At 43.8% G+C, this 21,579-nt stretch overlaps 9 protein-coding genes across 9 annotated transcripts; 5 read left to right on the top strand and 4 right to left on the bottom strand.

Annotated features, from left to right (window-relative positions):
- Window positions 1–36: 36 nt before the first annotated feature.
- Window positions 37–535, bottom strand: BYT42DRAFT_489224 (uncharacterized protein; the record flags this gene model as incomplete). Its single annotated transcript, XM_051563920.1, has 3 exons — window positions 37–152; window positions 238–301; window positions 362–535. 3 exons carry the CDS (start codon window positions 533–535, stop codon window positions 37–39), a joined length of 354 nt encoding a protein of 117 aa, XP_051426795.1.
- A 651-nt stretch (window positions 536–1,186) lies between these two features.
- BYT42DRAFT_610130 (cytochrome P450) lies at window positions 1,187–2,974 on the bottom strand (the record flags this gene model as incomplete). Its single annotated transcript, XM_051571366.1, has 3 exons — window positions 1,187–2,125; window positions 2,203–2,451; window positions 2,519–2,974. The coding sequence occupies 3 exons, from the start codon at window positions 2,972–2,974 to the stop codon at window positions 1,187–1,189; spliced, it is 1,644 nt and encodes a 547-aa protein (XP_051426796.1).
- Window positions 2,975–4,986: 2,012 nt separating this feature from the next.
- BYT42DRAFT_542509 (uncharacterized protein) lies at window positions 4,987–5,866 on the bottom strand (the record flags this gene model as incomplete). The annotated part of the gene is made up of 5 exons (XM_051565618.1): window positions 4,987–5,058; window positions 5,200–5,273; window positions 5,390–5,450; window positions 5,525–5,608; window positions 5,771–5,866. The coding sequence occupies 5 exons, from the start codon at window positions 5,864–5,866 to the stop codon at window positions 4,987–4,989; spliced, it is 387 nt and encodes a 128-aa protein (XP_051426797.1).
- A 658-nt stretch (window positions 5,867–6,524) lies between these two features.
- BYT42DRAFT_172645 (uncharacterized protein) lies at window positions 6,525–7,703 on the bottom strand. The gene is made up of 3 exons (XM_051562373.1): window positions 7,531–7,703; window positions 6,790–7,447; window positions 6,525–6,720 (listed from the first exon to the last, which is right to left on the bottom strand). Coding segments are annotated over exons 2-3 (462 nt in total). The 5' UTR covers window positions 7,250–7,447; window positions 7,531–7,703; the 3' UTR covers window positions 6,525–6,718.
- A 1,843-nt stretch (window positions 7,704–9,546) lies between these two features.
- On the top strand, window positions 9,547–10,714 carry BYT42DRAFT_610131 (uncharacterized protein; the record flags this gene model as incomplete). The annotated part of the gene is made up of 2 exons (XM_051571367.1): window positions 9,547–10,087; window positions 10,170–10,714. The coding sequence occupies 2 exons, from the start codon at window positions 9,547–9,549 to the stop codon at window positions 10,712–10,714; spliced, it is 1,086 nt and encodes a 361-aa protein (XP_051426799.1).
- Window positions 10,715–14,847: 4,133 nt separating this feature from the next.
- On the top strand, window positions 14,848–15,982 carry BYT42DRAFT_172730 (uncharacterized protein). Its single transcript, XM_051562374.1, has 2 exons — window positions 14,848–15,798; window positions 15,912–15,982. The coding sequence occupies exon 1, from the start codon at window positions 15,046–15,048 to the stop codon at window positions 15,700–15,702; it is 657 nt and encodes a 218-aa protein (XP_051426800.1). The 5' UTR covers window positions 14,848–15,045; the 3' UTR covers window positions 15,703–15,798; window positions 15,912–15,982.
- Window positions 15,983–16,983: 1,001 nt separating this feature from the next.
- BYT42DRAFT_477507 (uncharacterized protein) lies at window positions 16,984–17,154 on the top strand (the record flags this gene model as incomplete). The annotated part of the gene is made up of 1 exon (XM_051563641.1): window positions 16,984–17,154. A coding segment is annotated over one exon (171 nt), but the record flags the coding sequence as incomplete, so codon positions are not given.
- Window positions 17,155–17,984: 830 nt separating this feature from the next.
- Window positions 17,985–19,623, top strand: BYT42DRAFT_172754 (HAD-like domain-containing protein). Its single transcript, XM_051562375.1, has 9 exons — window positions 17,985–18,113; window positions 18,186–18,254; window positions 18,324–18,415; window positions 18,491–18,637; window positions 18,704–18,751; window positions 18,825–18,972; window positions 19,038–19,140; window positions 19,202–19,291; window positions 19,374–19,623. The coding sequence occupies exons 1-9, from the start codon at window positions 18,035–18,037 to the stop codon at window positions 19,435–19,437; spliced, it is 840 nt and encodes a 279-aa protein (XP_051426802.1). The 5' UTR covers window positions 17,985–18,034; the 3' UTR covers window positions 19,438–19,623.
- A 174-nt stretch (window positions 19,624–19,797) lies between these two features.
- Window positions 19,798–21,167, top strand: BYT42DRAFT_610135 (uncharacterized protein; the record flags this gene model as incomplete). Its single annotated transcript, XM_051571368.1, has 5 exons — window positions 19,798–19,855; window positions 19,981–20,052; window positions 20,129–20,322; window positions 20,391–20,903; window positions 20,991–21,167. 5 exons carry the CDS (start codon window positions 19,798–19,800, stop codon window positions 21,165–21,167), a joined length of 1,014 nt encoding a protein of 337 aa, XP_051426803.1.
- Window positions 21,168–21,579: the final 412 nt, after the last annotated feature.

Here is a 21,579-nt window from a genome sequence, read left to right on the forward strand (position 1 = left end):
TTTTTTTTTTTTTCGATAGGAATGTCACCAGGAGATTCATGATAGTATGGATTTCACCAAGATCATCAGTTTCTTTTCGACAAACGCATTCAAAAGATCATCTTTATCGCCAATATCCAAACTGACATAGAACTGTTGTTCATATTTCAAAGCTATCATCCCAACATTAGGAAAAAAAAGAAACCAAGTGATAACCACCTTCGGTTTTACCGGACCCTGCCAACTTACCAAGGCGACGTGCTATATTTCGGCTCACTTCACTCACATCGTTGCCGAGAACGGTGGTGGCCGAAGGTATCGACTATCACAGATTCAAATTTAGCATTGTGCATACTTGCTGTGAACATGTCCATCCACCTACTTGATTTCTCAAACTGGGCACAGCTACAGACAAGTCACTGAGTTTGGCCTGATTTCGACCAACCCACACAAAAGAAGCATTGTTCATTTGAATGACTTGAAAATAGACAGGTTCCGTAAGAAACAAATGAGTCGCCTGATGAATCAGGAAACGAGGTTCTGTGTCGTCCGCCATGGTCCGCTGTCAAAAAGAGAATCCAAACGATCGTCGTCCAACAGAAAAACTGAGATTATCAAAGCGCTGCACCAACTTGTCTAAATTCGGTCACTGCCTAATTTCCACAGTCGGAACATGATAAAGATAGTCCCAATGACCTGCAGTCAGGAAATCCCAGTCAAACCTTCAAAAATAAAAAATCCCTTGTCATCTTTATAGCTACCATTGGGTGCCTGAATTCCCTGTTCAAGTGGGATGTCATACTGAAATTGTATGGCATACATCATAGGCTATATTATTTTTTTATTCACGTGAAAATGCTTTGCTATTGACCATTTATTCGTTTTGTTAAAATCGCCATGTCACAAGCAGCAGAAGTAAGGTTTTTTTCAGACCCGCGGTCATTTGGTCCTGTGATACGACCCTTGGAACATTGTGGAAACGTTCCATGGCAGATTCGAGCACCATTCCGGAACAGATCAGGAGAAAATTGGGTTTTCTTCATGCGTTTAATGAATTGTTTCAACCTTTTTTTTTCCTTTCTCTATTACGAACACATAAACGGTTACAAGATGAAAGATGGCATAGATCGTACAAAAAAAAAAGATAATAATCGTCATAAAAAGTCTAGATGAGTGAAAAGAACACTGGTATTATCGTCTGTTGCAATTACTCTCTTTCCGTCAAGTGAACCCAAACACCGTGGCGTGGTTTTGTTGTCAATACGATTTTGGTGTCGATCACGTTGCCTTTCTGCAACGACAAAGTAAATTGATTGACCGTGCATGCAATCACAGTACGTAGTTCAAGGATGGCCAGATTTTTACCGAGGCACGCGTGGTTTCCGAGTGTAAAAGAGAGATCCGGGAAATTGTATTGTTGGTCGGGTGTCACAGCGGCTTGGTTGGTGTGGCTATCGTGCGTCAGATTATCAAAACTGTTTTCCTTATCAAGATCGTCGGGACGTAACCAGCGCGTAGGATCAAACTTGTTAGGATCAGGAAACATGGCTGGATTCATTTGTAAACCACGCACATTGCACCAAATTTCAGCCCCAGCAGGAACCATCACACCATCCACCACCGTGTCATGGTTCACGTGGGCCGGGATCAGTGCCACCGCAGGGTATTTACGCAATGTTTCCCGATACACAGCGGTTACCAAAGGCATTTTGGCCAGCTTCTCTGCTGTAATCGACGATGGTTCAACGGGAGGCGGACCAAGCACTTGTCTCACTTGTTCGAATAAAGAGGCTTGTAATTCCGGATGTCGCGCCAATTCTGACATGCAAAACGCAAGCGTATGAGCCGTCGTATCGTATCCTGCAAACGTCAACGACAGCAGATCGTTCACCAAATCCTCCCTGTCCGCATCGTATCGACCGCTGGCCACGGCCGCCGCCGCAACCGAATGAAAGGTACGTCTAGTGTCTTGCTCACTGTCCTCCTGCTGCTTCTCCAATGCTTTAGCAAGTGAGTCTCGAATAAATTCCTTCAACAGTTCCCGTGATTTTCGATAAGATCTTTGAGCCCACTTTGTTTCGTTCAATCCGAACGGAAGCCACGCCAAAGGTGATTGGAACCCTAAACCCAGGTGATGATGCTCATTCTGTGCAAAACAATACCGCAATAGTTGAGTGATCAGCGATTGCCCAGAAAAATTATAAAAAGCGCGACTATGCTTACCTTGAGATTGGATCGTCCGCCCACCATATCATAGTTCAAATCACTTCGTCCGTACAAATAATAATTAATGACATCCATTGTCATGTCCATGAATACTTCATCCAGTTCGATGGCTGTCCTTTGGTGAGCGCTTTTTTGAAAGGTAAGCATCAACTGGCCTGCTCGCTTGGCAACATAAGGCAACAGATTCGGGACCAGTTGGCGTGGCTGAAAAGGTGGCAAGAGGATGTGTCGTCTCCAGCGCCACTCCTATGATCGAAAATCGTGTAAGCGGTCATAGCGATGAGCAAATATAAATCAAAAGTTGGTATCGTACCTCGCCTACAGTGTTATTGATACTTTTTCCTCCAAACACAAGATTTTGAATTTTGCGAATCAGATCACCACGTTGGACATTGGGGGTGGCTCCTTTTGCCTTTGGTTTGGTTTGACCGTCAACCAGGACGTCCTTGATTCCTTTGAGTGTGTTTACAAATACAAGTGGTGTACCGGTAACGGACCAGCATACGCTGACAGGCGATTGACGGGGATCTTGACCGATTTGGATCAACATACGCGATAAATGATCTATTTCTTCTGTATCACTTGGTGGTGGGACAAGCCCGAGATAGGACGTCCAGAAATTATCCGCAGAAGCGATTGGCGCGTGAGCCATCGGTGATGTAAAGCGTCGATAAATGTAACGTAAAAACAAGGCCAACGACAGCAAACCAGTGCTGCTAGCAATGAATCCCGTGGAATTGTCAAAGGAAGGTAATACGGCGGATTGCATCGATGAAAAAAAAAGTGGGAAGAACGATGTGACAATAATAGTGAAAAAAAGGCTTCGTAATTTCTCGCACAAAGATTTTATAGGGAACCCTTCATTTTGCATTTTTTTCTGTCGTTAGAAAAAGCTATGCATGGATACAGTGTGAGGGTCGAACGCGTTTTGCTCGCCATGATTGTGAACAGGAGAAAGTGTCAATCGTCTGTATTCAGGAAATTAGCCAATCAGAACGCCGCATCATTCTCAGCCAACGATTTCGTCAATGGAACAATAAAGCTCCAGGGGCAAACCGACAATTCATGCGCGGCAAAATAGTTTGACAGGGAGTTTACAACGCTCTATCTTATGCTTTCATTCGGATAAATACCATATTTAAACACCACCAACCTTTATCGACATTAGCCAGCCACTTTGCACCAAGATGTATCCGCAAATAAAGTATCGCTACAGCATTACTAGGGATTTATGAATCGATCGTTCCTTGATACTGAAAACGATGGAGTTCATACGACGAAAACCTATTAGACTTGGAGAGTTGCCGATGTCACGGAAATTGGGTCAAAATAAATCGAACTATGTGTGCCTGAACTGCTGCATATCTGTTACTGTAATACAGCATGTTGCGCAAAAGAAGTGCGTACAGTGGCTTTAAGAATGCGGTTGCTTCAACACTCATCCACTTGTCATCATATTTCTGTATAGACAAAGAAAAATTGGGCAACCCTATCTGAAAGCCAAAGTTCATTCCGTTGACTACTGGAAATCAATATGTGGTGCCATTGAAAATAACCAGGACATTATTCCGCTTCTCTTATCTGTTATAGGAAGTAGATGATGCAATGTTATATTCAGTAAAATTGCTTAACAAGCCAGAAACAGCTGCATCAGCGACTGCCAATCAACCAACTTACATAGAATCCGCTGCACTATGGATTACCGATTATGCCGTTTACATAACTAAGCGTGCCTTGTGTCCGTTTTTCGCCTGCTTCTAATTTCCATATTGGAAATGTAAAAAAGAATGATACATCAAACAATGACTGTCAATGGTAATTCCAGATGGCTTCTTGCATTGTCGCCCTAATTGTTTTTTCTCTACTATGCATTGCAGTTGTCTCTTTTGAGGCTTGCTCACATCTTCTTTTCTTCCGAGATTGTCATTTTTTTTTTTTGTGCTGAATTGAAAGTGGGCTCATGGCCGTTGATACTCAAAAATAAAACTCGTATAACTAATGACCCTCATACAATAGTTCATCAACCACCGACCATCCACTCTTCTGGAGTGTGCTCTACACCGTTGAACATGCGATGCGTAGTCCGTCCTGCACAGTTGCTTGGTTCCTCCGGGCAACTGGCAGGTACGTTTATAATCCCAAATTTTGCTATGCTGTTCCGTTTGACTGCATAATTTAACCACGCGTTATTTTCCAATATTTTTTGATCTATCTGACTTGTCAGGGCACGCACTACATAAATTTTGGGATCGAATTTCCCAACATTTCTTTAACTGGGTACAAGACAAATTCTTTCGACTATCTCGACCGCTGGACCTATCGGAGTGGCCCACCCCGCGTTGTACGGCGACAAAGCACCTTAGTTATTCATTTACTCAGGACATCGCCACAGAAAATCAGCCGCCGTAGGATCGAGTTGTTGTCCAGCGGCGGTGGTAAATGGGGCCATGATATTAGCATCGTGTAGCCAACCATGCAAACAGAGACATGTAGGTCATTAATGCGTAAGTATACATCTAAGAAACAAACAAGAATATCGCCCACTGTTATTAAATGTCAAACGACATAATCAAGCTTGCTATTCTTGTCTGTCCAATACTAGACGCCACTTCTTCAGGTGAGTTCATAACATAATATACTATGTGCGAAAGTAACGCAGATACATATTGCTGTCATCACGTTGGGCTTAATACACATGAAAAAAAAAAAAACTTTTATCTTTTTTAGATTTTACTTGAACACGCTAATTAATGATCCAATAAAAGATAGCTCTCAGTATCTTTAAAAGATTTTGCGCGGGTTTTCTGTATCGTAATCCGTCAAACGAATGGCGCTCGTAAATAGCGAGGATAGCTGTATGTTGCGAATAGGTTCATCCACATTGCAACAAGTCCATTACAGGTCAAGTGCATCTTCCAGTAAATAAACATGCGCTGGATAATATTACTTGGTCTCAAAAAACATGCACACCCGGTCAGATAAAGAGCGAATTACCTTTGTACGATCCACTGCGGATGGGATCATTGTAATAAAATAATGAAACAACTGAACGGCTTGCTCTTCGAAATCTGTAAAAGAAAAAGAGAGAATCAGCCTGAATCACGATTGAGGAATAAGAATCCCAATGTACAGCAGTGATCTTTGTAAACATGACAAATAAGAGCTTACTAGAATAGAGACTCACTTTGACCGCACTCCCACAATGGCATCAGCAACTGGATGATTTTCGAAGCGTAGAGTATTGTCTGTGAGGATTGTACGTCATTAAACTTTGTCCTGTTACGCAACCTTTAAAAAGAGAAAAAGAGGTTTGGCTCACCTCACGGCCGGCACGATCCCTGACGATAGTGATAGTGAGATCGGAACCAAGCTTCATCACAGTGTCCGATTCTCCCACCAACGGCTAAAACACGGAGCAGTCCATCCATGATACGATCCAAATATTGGTGACAAAAGACTAATGTCAAAGTCCTCAATCATCAAGGGCCATTTAAAGGTTTGCGCCGATGTTATGTGCACAACAAATTCTTCACCCTCTCCCATCATCTGCAAAAGAGCCTCGTACATAGACAACCATTCGACCATCAGCATCAGTGTCTTCCGTGAGCCACTTGCTCAACACCCAGGCAATTCTTCGACGAAGAATCTTGAAACTGGTCATATATGAATTTTGTTGTCAGAATTTGCCGTAAGCATTAAGAAGCCAATTTTCAGGGACTTACGTTGGAGATTTTTGTTTATGGGAATCGGTCGGTTCATGTCAGAGTTTTCAAAGTCCAGACGACCGTACAGTGATTGTACACCAAGATCAACGACTGCATATACAGTATACACCATCATTCGAAAGCAAGGCATGATATATCGTTATTCGATCTTTTTTTTTTTTTATGCCAAGGCGAACTCACAGTAAGTAAGCTGATATACCTTTTGCTAGCGATGATACCATCGAGTTTTCTTTCTAAGGAACGAGGTTCTGTACCCACCGGCGCGATCACAGTGAACATCATTTATGGCCATCTGAAGGATGTCATCGCGGATTTCGGATGTGTCTACGCTTTTTGGCTTCTTAGCTTTGAAATATATAAAGGCGATCCTGGAAACATCGCTACTAACAAGAAGGGTTTGATTGAAATGACTGTCGTGAAGAGACTCATCGAGCAAGCGCAAGTCAGCGATCCTGTGCGTCAACAGTCGCTCTATCTTCGGAATACAGAGCAAACAGACTTTTGGCGAGCTTATACAAAATGCTGGATCCCCAACAACAGCGGAACGACTATCGACCATAGATGCATTCGATGTCGAGGAATTTATCCAGACATCTGAGCTCATTTATCATGCAAATGGAAAGGGTTGTGAACCGCTTCCTCCCAGCGCCATACCTAACAAGTCCACACCGGTAACCATGTGCCAGGATCATTTTCGACTGCTTCTCAATTTTTTAAATGGTTGCATACGATCAGCAGTTCCCACTTCATCATTATCTTAGGACAAGGCATGGATTCGCGGCCATCAGTCCTGTTATTCAAAGTTTGTATCTCTGGCGAAAGGAAAGAGTGGAAGAAAAAAGATTAAAGGGAAACGTACAGTACAGAGACGGAAGAAATGGAAAGGCGACGGGGGTGTTAGCCTCAGTCGAAGGTGTCTGGATCAAGCAGAACGAGTAACAAGATCGGTTTGGAAAGGAACAGCATCGAAAATGAAGGCACAGTAGGCGCGCCAAATAGCCAGAAAAGTGCAGTGGATAGTCGTAGTGTATTTGTGTTAGGAGTATGATGGAAAGTAAATTCCAGTCGAGTGACGTGAGAAAAGCAACCACGACCGTGGCTTCCGGATCACACTGAAAAAGGGGTTCCAAGTACGAGTCTAGACTGACCAGAGGACTGGACAGGTGACCAAGGAATGGGCTAAGGTATCCACTGAATTGTGACATAATTAACAGATAGCGCTGGGGAAAGGATCGGGAAGAATGCCATGCGGAGTGGCCGTCGCAGGTAGCTTGGTGTGGATGGCGCGGAATCATAAAATTATGTACCGAAGGATCCATCGACGTGGACCAGAAGTGGTTCCAATTAATGGGCGAAATAGGCGAATGGACAAGAGGCTAAAGGAGCTAATAGGCGTCAGAACTCACTGCGAAAGTTGCGAGAATAGAGCAACTCTGGGGACAGCAGATGGGCGAAAGCGGAAAGCAGGGAGGTGCCATGATGCAGCCTGCTGCGAGAGAGGTAAAAACATCGTGAATCTGCAAAAGCTTAATCAGTGCTTCTGATGACCGCATTGCGCCACTCGAAGGTGGAATCAAACCCAGTTGGCTAGGTAGGATACATTTTTTAGACCTCGCCTGATGCAGCGTCTACGCACGCGTCGTAAGGGTTGTCGTTCTCAGACCAGACGCGAACTCCAAGGCTTACTCCGAAACTCAAGAGCTTGAACCAAAGAAAAGCGCTAAAGGATTCAGCAAACATGATCTCTGGAGGCTAGTCGTGAATCTTGATATCTGACCTTTCAAGCAATTAAACGGAAAAGATTTGCCATTTTATGTAACCCAGCAAACAGATATTGTGGGAGTGGGTATTACCCAAGTAAGATGTTTCCGGGTCGCAAAAGAGGCCTGCAGTAGAAGATTAAGGTTCTGGATATCCGGTACCTAACACCCTCGCTCCGATTGACAAAAGGTATTCCTATAGGCCACTGCATTCTGATTGACCAAGAGACATGCTATCAAACGGCCAGGGCGAGCACTGTATATCATACACTTCGAGTCAAGATGCCAATACGCGGAAAAACTACAGAATCATTTAAAGAGCCTCTCGTCAATCGATTTTAATACGTTTGCTTACGCTTCATCTCGGATTCACGGCTATAAACTATGGAATCGGGACTTGACTGTGATGTTCAATTTTCATCAAACCCGTTTGATCACTGAAAAATAACGAATGACCAGTAAAATGCAAAAAGAAACTGACCCAAGAACAGGCGCCAATCGGGAAAACTCGAGAGTTACTTTATCATGATCAACTATCGCTGATCCCATATCATGTTTGCCCTCAGGGTAAGTTAATGATGTATGCTACTCCCAGAATTTGTCCACTGTGCTATTCAAGTCTCAACTTTCTTTCATAATCCATTAATGGAAGTTACTAGTGTTCGATATGATATGCTTCTTTAGAAATTTATCGTCATCGTTTGAAACTAGGCAATTGTATTGTGACTGCTGACGACGAATGACACCTAATTCATGCATTATGTACGGAAAAGGTCCATTAGAACATACAAAAACAATCCTTGTATCTCGATATGAATAAGAAAAAGGAAACTTCGAAAATGAAATCAAGGATAAAAGGTTAAAAGGTAAAAAGGCAACGAACGTCATGTTGCCTTTCGAATTCCAAAATTACAGAATACATGCGAATTCTTTTACCCAGTTTTTGTTGATATGATTTTTTGCGCCATTGAGCATTATTTTCTGGTTAAAAAAAATACTAAGCAGCTTGGTATGGTCTTAATTCAGTTGATGCTAACGTGAAAGTATTACGCAAATGTAAAAAATTTGTCAATTTTAACGTATTGGGAGATCGATGTTTCAGAGTGGCTACTTGAACCATGTGCCCATTGTTTCAGACTTGTCCCGCGGGGGTCGAGAACACAAATTCGCAAGAAGCAAGTGACTGTCATACGTCTTGATTGGCTGACAGGATAACAGTAAAGGAATCTCCGCAACATTACTAATCCACAGGGCTGCTGTTGTTGTGTCCCCCAGTGAGGGGCGATTCGGTCGTTTTCCATGGATCATTTTCGATTTTACCCAGGCTGCCCATTTGGCGATGCGGTTTTAAATGAAGATTTTCGTGCATGGTTTATGATCACATAATTTGATTCAATATGTCTCAAGTATAATAAGAAGTAGAAAGGTAGGCAGGGCAAAAAGAGGGGGGAAGAAGTGATAAGAAGGATGGTATTAGTAAGACTTTGGACTGCTTATCAGATGAAAAAGCTATATTTGGGGCGATTTGGGCCTAATAAAGCAGTGCTGCGCATTATGCAAAAGGTAAATAAAGGGAATCCAAGTGCAATGAAATCATAAGAGGATTGATCGGAAATCTTTTTTTTGCAAACCGGCGGTACAAATTTTTTTTTTGCCCCATGGAGCTTCCGATTGAGTCAAATTCTTTTCTTGTTGCTGACGGTTACGCGGCTACAGATGCAGTCCAAAAAAGGAAACTCCGCCATCAGCGTGGCGTCGTTCGAAAAAGCAATAAAAATGGACAGTGGGATTTTCCATTTTAATTTTCTGCCTTCTTTACATTTTTTTTCTGGTCTCAAAAAACTTATCAATTAAGAATGTCTGCTTCTTCTCTTTTACAATCACCTAGCTTTTCGTCTTTGCCGTCTTCATCAACTCACAGCGAAAAAAGCCCGACGACGGTCACGCCTGACGCCGAATTCAATGATTTTTTCGTCTACTCTTTCGATCATGGTTTGGACATGCAGTGTCAGGACGCCGACAGCTGGAGATACGCTCTTTCCAAAGTACGACAGCAAATGTATAACTCGACGAGTGTTTTTGTCCCATCGCCAGCGGCCTATCTGCATGGACATCAGAGCTTTGCTATAAAGTCGATGCCACAGTATGAAGAAGTGTTCAATTATAATGCGAATTCTCACTTGGTCAAGGACCTCTCGACCTATCGGCAAATGCGATCTGAGAATCTCTTGATGCGCATGATCCATTGCAGTGATATCTTGTCCATCGATATCGCCACTATAATGCGTCTTAAGAAAGGCGTATTTGTTCATCAAAAATCCAACTACATCACCCCGCAACCATCACCCACATCCTCCACCATTGAAGAATTCAACAAGCAGATGTTTCCTCAAGATGGTAAATAACCTTTGAGCGTTTTCAATAATTTAATTTTTTACAGCGTAGATCACTCACGATTCATTACTTTCTTTTTCTGCAGCTGAAGCATCGATTGAAACATTCTATACTGATAATGTGAAGAGCATGATCTCTACGACCGGTCTCGAATCGTCCAGTTATGCCATGGATACCTTTGTACCTTACAGTTATACCTTTGGTGCTCGATATACCAACCCCTACGGTGGTGCACAAGATATTTTGATCCGTGGTCAAATCCCACTGTGGTGTCAAATTCTGTTTTTATCCAGCTGCGTTAATCAGATGCCCATTCGGCCCCACGAGACTCGAAGTGGTTTGTTCCCATTTGCGCCCAATATTTCTGTGACTTTCGGTCGTCTCGCCGAAGCTGCTGTGCCTGAAAACGAGATTAGTCCTGATCTCGGTTTCATGTACGAACGATTTGCCATGGATATCAGCGAACCGGAAATGCTTCTGAACGACGATGACGGTTGTGGCCATACCTGGGCTGAGCGCAAGCAAGAGATACTGCAACAGACCTTGTATTGCAATATTCCGGATCATTTAGCGGCCATCATCACTGGTGAAGCTGCGATATGGGCCGCGCAACAATCGCTCATCGTATAAACCTCGTGAATCCAGCTTTTTTATTTTGGTTCCCGTTTCATTCCGTCCCTTAAAATTGTTCTACCCTATTCTCCCTGTTGTCATGATTATTTTTTTATTCGCTTCTTGTACATTCTTTACTTGTTTTCTACATTTCGTTGTTTCCTTGTGTTTTACTGTACGTATTGCTTGCATTTTCCTTTGTAATGAACTTTAATGATAATCCAAGTTGATCCATTTTATCAGCCTTCACAAGTTCACTTTTGGAAACGAAAATTTTTTCTGCGCCTCTTCGGCGACCTCTCCGCATGTTACACGAGGTCAAAATATGTGATTGATCTGCCACACATGATGTGCATGGAGGTGTTTTAGAATAAAAAGTTGGCCCTTGTCGCGCCGTACCACAAAAAATATGCACACATGGACCACCCATGTCATTACCGTAAATAGATAGATATTACAAGACATGCCAGTCATTCAGAAATATAACCCATGAAATAATCAGGGACAACTGCGAGAAAGACAAATCCTGATACCAACAAATACTTTTTTGTTCATAAACTCTATGAAAACCTGCAGGGCATATATTATGCGGTTCGAGAAGTCATTTGGAGTTGCTATTAGCATTTCGGGGAAAAAACAACTGATCGCCCGAGTTTCAGCGACAGCATTATTCTTGGGGTCGCACCAAGTCATCACATTCAGCCTGATCAAATCTTTTTAGATCAATATCAACGCGTAAGAGATACTCCAGTCATATTGGGTTGCAAAAAGCGGACACAGTGCCGTTTACCCTTCACCAAAAATCACCTGGTCACCGAGAAACGTAGATGTTTTTTGTAGATAGCTGACATTAGAAAAGAATTTTTGCGAGGAGAAGGTTGAATTCATGAATCAGGAAGACCTATCAGATCTGTCAAGCTGTGCCACGAAACAAGGATTTCTGGATCTTTGGGTCGACATACATCATTCAACATAATTACTATGTATGCCCTAAAACCATCGCGGATTCTTGGTTTTTACTACTGCAAAGAGTATGGGGGGAGGGGGACATACCAGGTTTCGTGGTGGCTGATTCCGATCCAATAGGGATGTATTTCCCTGCAGGATAATGTTATTCCCGGCCCCTCCTATTGTATCGGCACCAAATGCGATCCAAGGCGACGCGCAAGCTGATAATTCCATTAACATATGCTCGATCAACCCGCATTAATCGGGAGAAACTCAGGTTCGGCCAGAGTGACCATTAACTTCTGTCCTTTTTTTTGATATACAGTATCATACTATAAATTTAAGTCACAGGGATTGAATGTGAATATAGTAGAAAAAATACTCTTTATTGGATACTGTGGTTTAAAGAAAAAATCACACTTGAGATCGTGCGGGTTCCGGTGTCGACTGGTCCGAACATCTGGTAAATGGCCACTCTATCGATTGCCAGAGGATGTACAGCGCTAGGCGTCACCTGTGGGCAGATGTCTTGTGAAAATCAAAAAGAAAAACAAAAGATTACACGTTCGAGCTGAAAGGGAAGGTCGGTACAGTATGAGGACATTAATTTTGCGTAACCCGCCGAATAGAGGATGGAAATTGGCCAGCACAAAACAAACGGAAGTTTGGCAGAAATAGAAGCAGTATTTCCTTCGGAAGGAACGAAAGGGCGCAATGTTCGGAATACAAGCAGCATAGTCTGCAGTTCCTTGCTAGCGAGAGGATCGGTATCCCAGCGCTCCATGATCGCTTCTTCCTTTACAGCGTCTGAAAGGAGCAGCTGGGTTAAGGCTTCTGTAAATTTGTCTGTGCAGAGTTAACGTAGCAAATTTTGGATGGTCAGACCAACAAGGTTATGTGAGGGTATCAAAATCGTAGAATTCAAAGAGAAGCTGGTAAGGGTCGCGATTCATTTACTGGGTCTGAGTTTGGCTGAGATAGCATTATATCGAACGGCTTCACAGCCTCTCGCATGACGAACTGTTTCGGGCTTGCATGGGTTCTTCGATATTGGAGGCATTACCTGAAGCCAGACGTTCTGCGGCGGTCAACGTTCCGGTATTTCGGGCGATGCTAGGAGGAAACAGGTCTGGACCTTGCCCTGTTAGAGCTGCGATGTACTGATGAAGCCCATCGATGTCTGGCTGGCTTCCAAATTGAAGCTGGCTTGGTGGAAGCTTGAGATATTGTCCAGTATATCCAATCTGTAGTTTTGTGTGCAAGCGACCTTATCAGTGTCTTGGGGAAGCAACGTACAACCTTCCTCGTCCGGCAACAAAGTGAAGTCTTCTTTCAACTCGTCAAGAGTTTGGGAAATATAACTGCGGTCCCAAAGGCCGCAAGCACCAAGTTCAAGAACCTTAGCAACACTGTTGCTCCTGTCCCTGTTGTAAAAACCAGATGGTGCGGCACAAGGAACGCTTGCATGAATTGAGCCATCACAGGCATGGGGTCTACAACAATAGTTTTTAGTAGAATCAACATAGAGCGAAGACAAATCCTCGAGTTCTCACCAATGACCATAGTGTCATCTTCTTCCATCATCAAACACGACTCCTTTGACATCAGAAGAGTCAACATTGGTACGGATGATTTCATTTTCTTGGTATTGATTGGGAAACCCAGGAATTCTTGCGAATTTGTTGGGGCCACAGTTCCTACTCTTTGCTTCAAATATTGAGAACTCCTTAACACCCATTATTGATATGATGCGTCGAATAGCCACTTCCCCTCCACCAGAAGAACGCTCAGAGAAGACGCCGATATGTCCGTCGACACTCTTCCAAGAAGGAGAGGGTAGGATGACCCACTTGTTCGTGAGTACAAGCTGGCTACTTTGCTGCGCCCTAGGTTCCGGCATTGGGGATAAGTCCTTCTATAGCAACTACACAGAAAAAAAAAGAACCTTGATCTAATGAACTCCAAGTCTCGTATTTGTTCCATGGCCGAGACCTTTGCCGTTGCTCGCCAGGATGCTCTCAACCTGGCTAATCTGTATTCTCCCCGATGGGTAGAAGGTCATTTTCAGAATGCCCTCCGATACACCGTCAAAATTATTGGTGCCATGCGTTGAAAATGGTAATGACCAATGTTCACAGAGCAAGAAGTCGACCTGTGAGTACAATGGGCAATACAGACATGTACGACTCGTGAATAACGGTTGTATTCTACCGATATAACCAAGTGAGGTCTGGTACAGTAATTTGAACGCAACGTATATCCATAATTTAGACCGGCACCTGTCGGCTCTGCTTCTCTGAAGGTCAGTGACAGGTTCTGTTCTTATCGTATTCTTTACTGGATACCTGTATTTTAGATCTGTATGAGCGACCTGAACTGACATCTGCATTCATTCATATCGCTGACTCCTACGGCCAAAAAGCTGTTGAGAGTAAGCGAATCAATTTCTCAAGTCAACCAGAGAACCGACAGTAACCATGGTCATTTTTCAAGATGTTGTTGAGCATATCCATGAACTTACGGGATAGAATGGTGCATATGTGGTCGGCTTTTTTTCATCGGATTATGCAATGCCGGTCATAACCTTCCAGCAGGACCGAAGAAACTCGGTATGTTTTCAGTACATGGTATATTGGATCATTCCTCTGATTACATTCGGGAAATTTTAGCAAATTCAATAGTGAAGATTCAACAACGGCAACATGTTGACGCAGTCGACTTCTCCAATTTTTAATGGCTACAGCGCCCGAAGTCCAGCTTATGTATACGTATGAGAATATATGCAGTTCATGAGTATGTAGTTTCTGACATAAATGTTAGAACGCACTTTGCTGCATATTGCCTGCAGCTTGGTACCCAGGGCAAAGTCGATACGGAAGAAGATTCGCCATTCGATCCTGCTCCATCTTTACGATTTTCGGCGTGGCTTCACCATGGTGTGAATACACTTAAGTTGGTGGAAGGCCATGGTGCTACTTCCCATTGCATCTCATCAAATCGGTAACATCTATTTCATTGATCCTGGGTACGAACGTTACGGCCCTCGTCCGCAACAACTCAATCCATCTGATGGGACTCACATGGTCCATGACTTTCATCATCGCTGAGATTGTCCTCACTTGTATCCTGCAAGTAGGAGGCTTGCGAAGGCAGATTAGTTAACGCATCTGGCCTTCCATCATCGATGGGCCGTTGCTGGACCCTCGTCTACAAAGGCTGTACCGTGACATCGAACAACTCAAAGCCACATCATTAGTGAACGTGTCCAAAATTTGCGACGGCAATCACGTAATGTTGCCGAGAGTCGAAGCGAGCTTTGGAGAGACATTGTTCGTCGGGGTGTTGCAGAAGGTGCTCCTGGCAGTTTGGAACGTCGACATCAAGTGGAACGACTTTGGCGTATGAACATGCCATCGTTGCATATACACTTAGACCGAAGCGACAAGCAGTCGTGGGTTGACTGGACAACAACACGAAACGAAGGCACCAGCTACTTTGCCAGCGCCATGCGGTATGTTGGTGCGTCGCGAACCCACCCCTGCTACAATGCACTTCGCCAATTTGCCCCCGAAGGTGCCGCCGACGATGGATCGTCGCTGTACGATGAGGAATTGATGACTCAGGCAGCTTCACAGTGGGGTGCATGGATGAAACAGTTCCTTCCCGCTGATCACTTTAGCTCCCAAAACCAAAGATGCTGTGTCAGCCATTGGTTAAGCCAGCAGTCCGAAGAGTACGATTATACACCAACCATGGAGGGTCGGCTCATCTATGTTCCTGCGACCTGGGCTGCCCGACTACGTTGGCTCGACGGCTCCGAACGCACCTTGCAGCTTAGGTTTCCGAATTCGACAAAGGCTATTTACAACCAGCAACCACGATGCAATGCCTATCGTCAAGTGAACTTCGTGGAGCCATGTTGGCAAACGTGGGAATATCGCAGAATGTTTCAGGAAACATATCACCGACCAGTCGAAGATGACTTGACAGATTTCTTCGATGATGAAATCTTCCAAGAGTATGAGCACTCATGTCCCCGATCATGGAATCACATTTGAAGTACGAACGTGCGACGAGCTCATAAACAATGAAGAACTGCTGTACCTGTATGACCATCGTCATCTTTTGGTGTTGTACCTACCTAGATCGGAAAGGTAATGAAAGCTTTGAAATAATTTTTATTGACGATGACGGTTTCTTCATCAAGATATGAACTACAGCTTGAATTTAGAATTTACAGTAATTTTCTGATGGTTTTTGAAAATAGGTATCCTTCGATCAACATCATAGTATATGCATACCATTGTATTGCTCGATCAGATCGAGGATTTCCGCGATGAAAGAAATCCGCCTGAACTCTCCGAAGCAGCAAGAAGAGCCCAGGCAAAGCTGCAGCAATTTTATGCCAAAACAGACCGAAGCCCTGTGTATGCGACGGCGACAGCATTGGATCGACGATTAAAGTACGCGTACTGAACCGAACAGAACTGGGAGCCAAAGTTTATTACCGATGCGAAGTGCAAAGCTCAGTCAGCTTGGGCGGAATGGAAGGGCCCCGATCAAGTTGAGGAAAAACAGAAGTGACGACGTGCGCGATGTGTACCGACCGAAAAAGACGCCGGTTGCTTGACCAGTTGCAAGCATATGTGGAGGCTCCTTTGCTGATTAAGGCCGGACCCAGCAATGACGATGAAGACAGCTGCGAGCTTTTGTTTTGGCAAAGTGTGGGGCCCTCAATTGGCGAAGATGGCACGCAAGTATTTTGCCATTCCAGCACATCGACGCCATGCGAGCGGTTTTTTTCTCGTGCCAAGCATTTCATTCCTGCTGTGGGCAATCGGTTGCAACCTGAGCCGTTGAAGCAGAGTATCCTTCTGAACTCGTGGCTTTAAGCTCCTCCTCCCATCTCCCTTTGCATTTTCTTTTCTCTCCTTTGTTCTCCGTTTTTTCCCCCTTCCATTCTCTTTCTTTTTTCACTTACGTTCTCTTTTCTTTATTTCTTTTTATGTTTTCCGTTCTCTTTATTTTTCCTCCCCCGCAAACCAAAGGATGTACACTCTTTCCTTGCACCATGGATGAAAGAGCCAAGACAGCTCTCAATTGATGGCATGGTACTGCGAATTGCAAACAAGCCTGATATCCAATTGCATGTCCACTTAATTCTCGCGTTTGGTGATATTCGTGGTGTGGCTGATTTAATCAATCACAGCGACCACAACTCATTACATGGATGTCGCTGCCCACAAAGAGTGTGGGTTTTCAGCCCACAACAGCACTCATGCTTGCTACAAGTGCAACAGACAATCTTGTGCCATTCCAGGAACCAGCGAACTGGATTTTTCAGCGGTGTTGACATGTCGGCATGGATCCCAACTACGAAGCATCAAAACTATCTAGATGCATTGCGCTGGAAATCGCAGAGAAACCAGGCTGAACGGGCCAATGCAGTGCGCGAAACGGGTAATCGCTGGTCCGCCCTTCATGAATTGCGGTACTTTGATGTGATTTGATGCACTATCATCGATCCTATGCACAAGCTCTTTGGCTCCGCCGGCCCAAATACACCGAGCCGAGAGGCACACGATGCTTTTTCTCTGTTGCCGATATACTCTGTACAGAAACGGCATATTCTCCTGGAACCGCAGGCACTCGCTTGGCAGCCAGTCGATGTGCATTAGTTTCTTGAACAAAGCCACATTTGGGGAGTGGACCCGGACTTGACGGATATCTTCGTTGCTTCCGATGGCTCTTCAAGTGAGGCACACAGGATACCACATGGCCTCCATGAACATCCGGGACGTCTCTTTGCACATGCAGCAAAATAACAGCGACAAACCGCCTTCCTTTTGCGAAGCAATGAAAGAATGTACCACACTGCACGTCCTCTGGCTTGCCGACTGGCAGTACAAATTCCACTCGGTGCATTTTGCTGAACCCAAAATCACGTCGCTAGCCCTCCAAAGACTTGCCGCCCTAATGGGGATTTGATCCCTCTTTTCACGAATGTTTATAGAATAATTTTGTTTTCTGGGATCCGTCCCTCACTGAGACACATGACGCGCTGTTTTCTCTCAATAAATACGCATTTATACAAAAAAAAAGAGGATTCTGAGCGATTCAGTTAACTTGTTATACAACGCAGTGTACTGTGTATGGTTGGTGACAAATAAGAGCGTAATAATCTATACTGCACACGTTAACTGGACTCGCAAATCGGCGACACAAATGATTTTTTTTTTTTTTCGGCATGAAGGCGTTATCGCTGGCCTTATCGCTTGATCAAAAATCAAAAGATCAAAACGTCACAATTTTTTTTGAATGGGAATATTTTCCTTTTTGGGAAAATTCACCCGCCTTGGCTTTTTTCTTCTTGCTTTTCCCACTGTCACCATGCCAGAAAAGATTACCACTGCTGAACAGCGTGCTCAGTTCCTTGACAAATTCGACAACTTCCTCTTTGATTGCGATGGTAAGTGTTAGGCGTTTTTGGGTATGGAGTCGGTGTAAAAGAGCTGGCTTATGTCTAAAAATGAAACCGTAGGCGTCCTTTGGGTAGGCAAAGAGGTTGTACCGGGAATCAACAGTGCCATGGCCGAAATTCGCAAACGAGGTAATTAAAAATTATGTAATACGCTGTAAAAAGAATGTGAGTATTCATTGCTATGCTGCATAAAAAAAGGCAAAAGAGCCTTCTTTGTCACCAACAACAGCACGAAATCTCGAGACTCTTTTGTGGAAAAGTTTGCAGGATTCGGCATTGACGCTAAAGTGGTAAGTTGGGGACTATGTGGTTTTCATGGATTATCCCCTGTATGGTTTATTCATTCGAGAAAACCTCTTTTGAAGGAGGAGTTCTTTACCTCGGCATTCGCTACGGCCACCTATTTGAAGAATGTGGTGAAATTTCCTGCAGACAAGAAAGTTTACATTGTCGGCATGTCAGGTATCAAGGAAGAACTGGCGGCCGTAGGAATTCGAAGCTTTGGTGCTGGTGTAAGTAAAGTGGAGATGTATTCGGGAATTGATGCAGACCATTCTGATTGAGAGTTCCTCTTTTAGGAAGACAGCGGATTATTAGATGACGAGCCTGTTCCAGATGATCCAGAGGTAACGTCTTGAGAGCGGATGGAGGTGTGCATGAATTGCAACTGCAGCTTTTTAGTTGACATTCGGATCGTAGGTCGGCGCAGTGGTTTTCGGTCTGGATACGCAGATCAACTTCAAGAAATATCAGAAGGCGTTTGCTTACCTTTACCGTAATCCTGATTGCCATTTCATTCTGACCAACAGTGACACCACCTTCCCCAACCACGGCACCATCATGCCAGGTAATAAGAAGGACATTTCTTTTTTTTTTGTATTAGGTCGGAAGAACTCAATTTTATTGGCATAGGTTGCGGTTCCATGGTCATGCCCTTGATTACTGCCCTGAATAGACAACCTGATGTCATTTTGGGTAAACCGGCTCAGAATATGATGCAAGCTATTTTTGCTCAGTAAGTTTTTGGACCTGTACGATGAATTGAGAGCTTTTGAGACTCACTTTGTTATCATCAGGTATGATTTGGATCCCAAGAGAACTTGCATGATTGGTGATCGTTTGGACACGGATATTGATTTTGGTCGCCAGGGAGGTCTTGAAACATTGTGTGTGTTGACAGGTGGGTATCGTGCAATGCTGAATATTTTCTTGGTTGGAACTATCGTTCTCATTCGTTCGTATTAATAGGCGTCACAAGCGAAGAAGAGCTGTTATCGCCCGAAAACAAGATTCAGCCCACCTATTACGTTAACAGTTTTGGCGATTTCGCACAATAGAAAGCATTTTTATTTCGTTTTTTTCCATTCACTTGTATAGAGAAGATAATAGACTTTCTTCCATTTCCATTGAGCTTTTACAGCCTCCAACCAACTTAATCGATGGATATATTTAAGGATGCCAGATCGAAAAAAAGAAAAAAAAAACCCCCCAGGCAATGTCAGTGTCTGATTTTCTCGATCGCTGAGGAATGAAGTAGCATGTGACGAGCAATACAGCGCCTGTATTCAGGCGCCAAAGTAGAGCCAGCCGGTCAAGGATGCACGTCACACTGTTGAAAGGGTGGGTTCTCGATGCTCAGAACGGCTGCTTTTCAGTACGCGACTTCAGCATCATGGCAAATCTTCACGGCCCGGTGGATATCGGTGATTACCTTCAAGAGTTTCTCTCCTGTAAGTTAAAGTCCCATCTTATGCACCACCTCATTGCATCACCAAACAATGATGAGTCAACCAAAAAGAAAAAAAAAGGACACTGCCGAGAGCAAAAAAATAAAACTCATATAATACTGTTGCAGCTATTGATGATCTTCCCGGTGAAATCTGTTTCCTACTCACTGAGCTTCAGAGCAAAGACCATGAATTTCAGAGTAAGCCTAGCTTTTTCGTAGGATTTCTCAATGGTAGGCCAATGCAAACTCATGTGCCTTGAATTGACCCATGAAGAAGTACTGCGAAATATACACAATCGGCAAGTGAAGATGTTTAGCATTCAACGCAAGACGGCCGATAAACCGGATGCAAGTTTTATACCGATAGAGGAGGAAACGTCTTTGAAACGTGAGGTGCAACGATACCTGAATCGAGCCGAGCAGTTGGTGGAAGAAAAGGGAGAACTGGCCGATCGGGCTAAACAACTAGTAAGCTAGCAAATAACCCCTCATGGAAAGGCCGTGTATACTGAATGACAAGAAAAAATTGAACACAGATAGAAAAACATTTGAACCACTTGGATCAAGATCTTGAGGCCTTATATCCGCATCACAATATCCGAAAAGCAAGTGAACGAGAAGCGGCGGCATGGATTGCCAGAATCAGTGCGGCTTCGTCCAACTCGCTCATGCAATGCAACGACTTCGTAACTCCGACTTCCCATTCCCATACCACGTTTTTGCCATTGGATAATTACGATCGCGGCCGATCGCAAGCGGCCCGACGAAAACGAACCATGCCTCCATCAACGATCCCAAACTCCTATGCACGAACGCACGATACCATGAATGATTGGTATGCATTTCCCCACGAAAAAGCGACATTTGAATATCAAAGACAACCCATCCATCGCCCTCCGTACCAAAATGGCGCCTTGCGATATAATCAGGGCACTTACGAATCGTATCACGTACCCACCGAATATGAACATGTGTCACCCGACGATGATGAGAAATATTGTATATGTCAAACCAGTAGTAACGGACTGATGATCGCCTGTGACAACGAGGTGAGCCGACTGGCTGTTGTTGTTGTTGGTTAGATGATTCTTTGAAAGTTTACTAATGAACGTTGGCGGAAAAAAAATTGCTACTAGCACTGCTCTACAGAGTGGTTCCATCTTGAATGTGTAGGTCTTACTGTACCGCCTGAAGGAGTGTGGTATTGCCCTGCATGTCATCTTCGTGCTTCGTTTGGCATGATGGATTACCTATCGGACGACCGACAAGAAAGAGATTCACAGCTGGGTGCCGAGATCAAGGGTGAAATCTAGGCCAAACTATCACGTAGGATCCATGATAACTGTGAATCAAAAACAACCAAATACTGTACAATAGGAAAGAACGAAACTTTTTTGCATGAGCTTTAACTATGCTTGCTTGATCTGCTTGTGACAGGACTCTTATCAATCATCGCCCCGTTCCATCATGACATATGTAACCATCCACTCGGACCGCTGTCGCATCTTTTTTTAAGCTTTATTCCCTTGCGAGTAAACAGAAATAAAAAAATAAAATCTGATTCAACTACGCCATCCTGTAGAAAATACTCTATTTGTTGCATTCTTGAGTTTCATAACACTGTAGCTCTTTGTTGGACGCAACCACTGACGGAGTATGTATCGAGAGACAGGGAAAGATACAATGATAAAGTTTACAGAGATCAACGTTATAGTATGCACAAAA

This window comes from Radiomyces spectabilis (assembly GCF_025331425.1).
Source record: "Radiomyces spectabilis strain NRRL 2753 chromosome Unknown BYT42scaffold_2, whole genome shotgun sequence".
In the NCBI taxonomy this organism is placed as follows: Eukaryota; Fungi; Mucoromycota; class Mucoromycetes; order Mucorales; family Radiomycetaceae; genus Radiomyces; species Radiomyces spectabilis.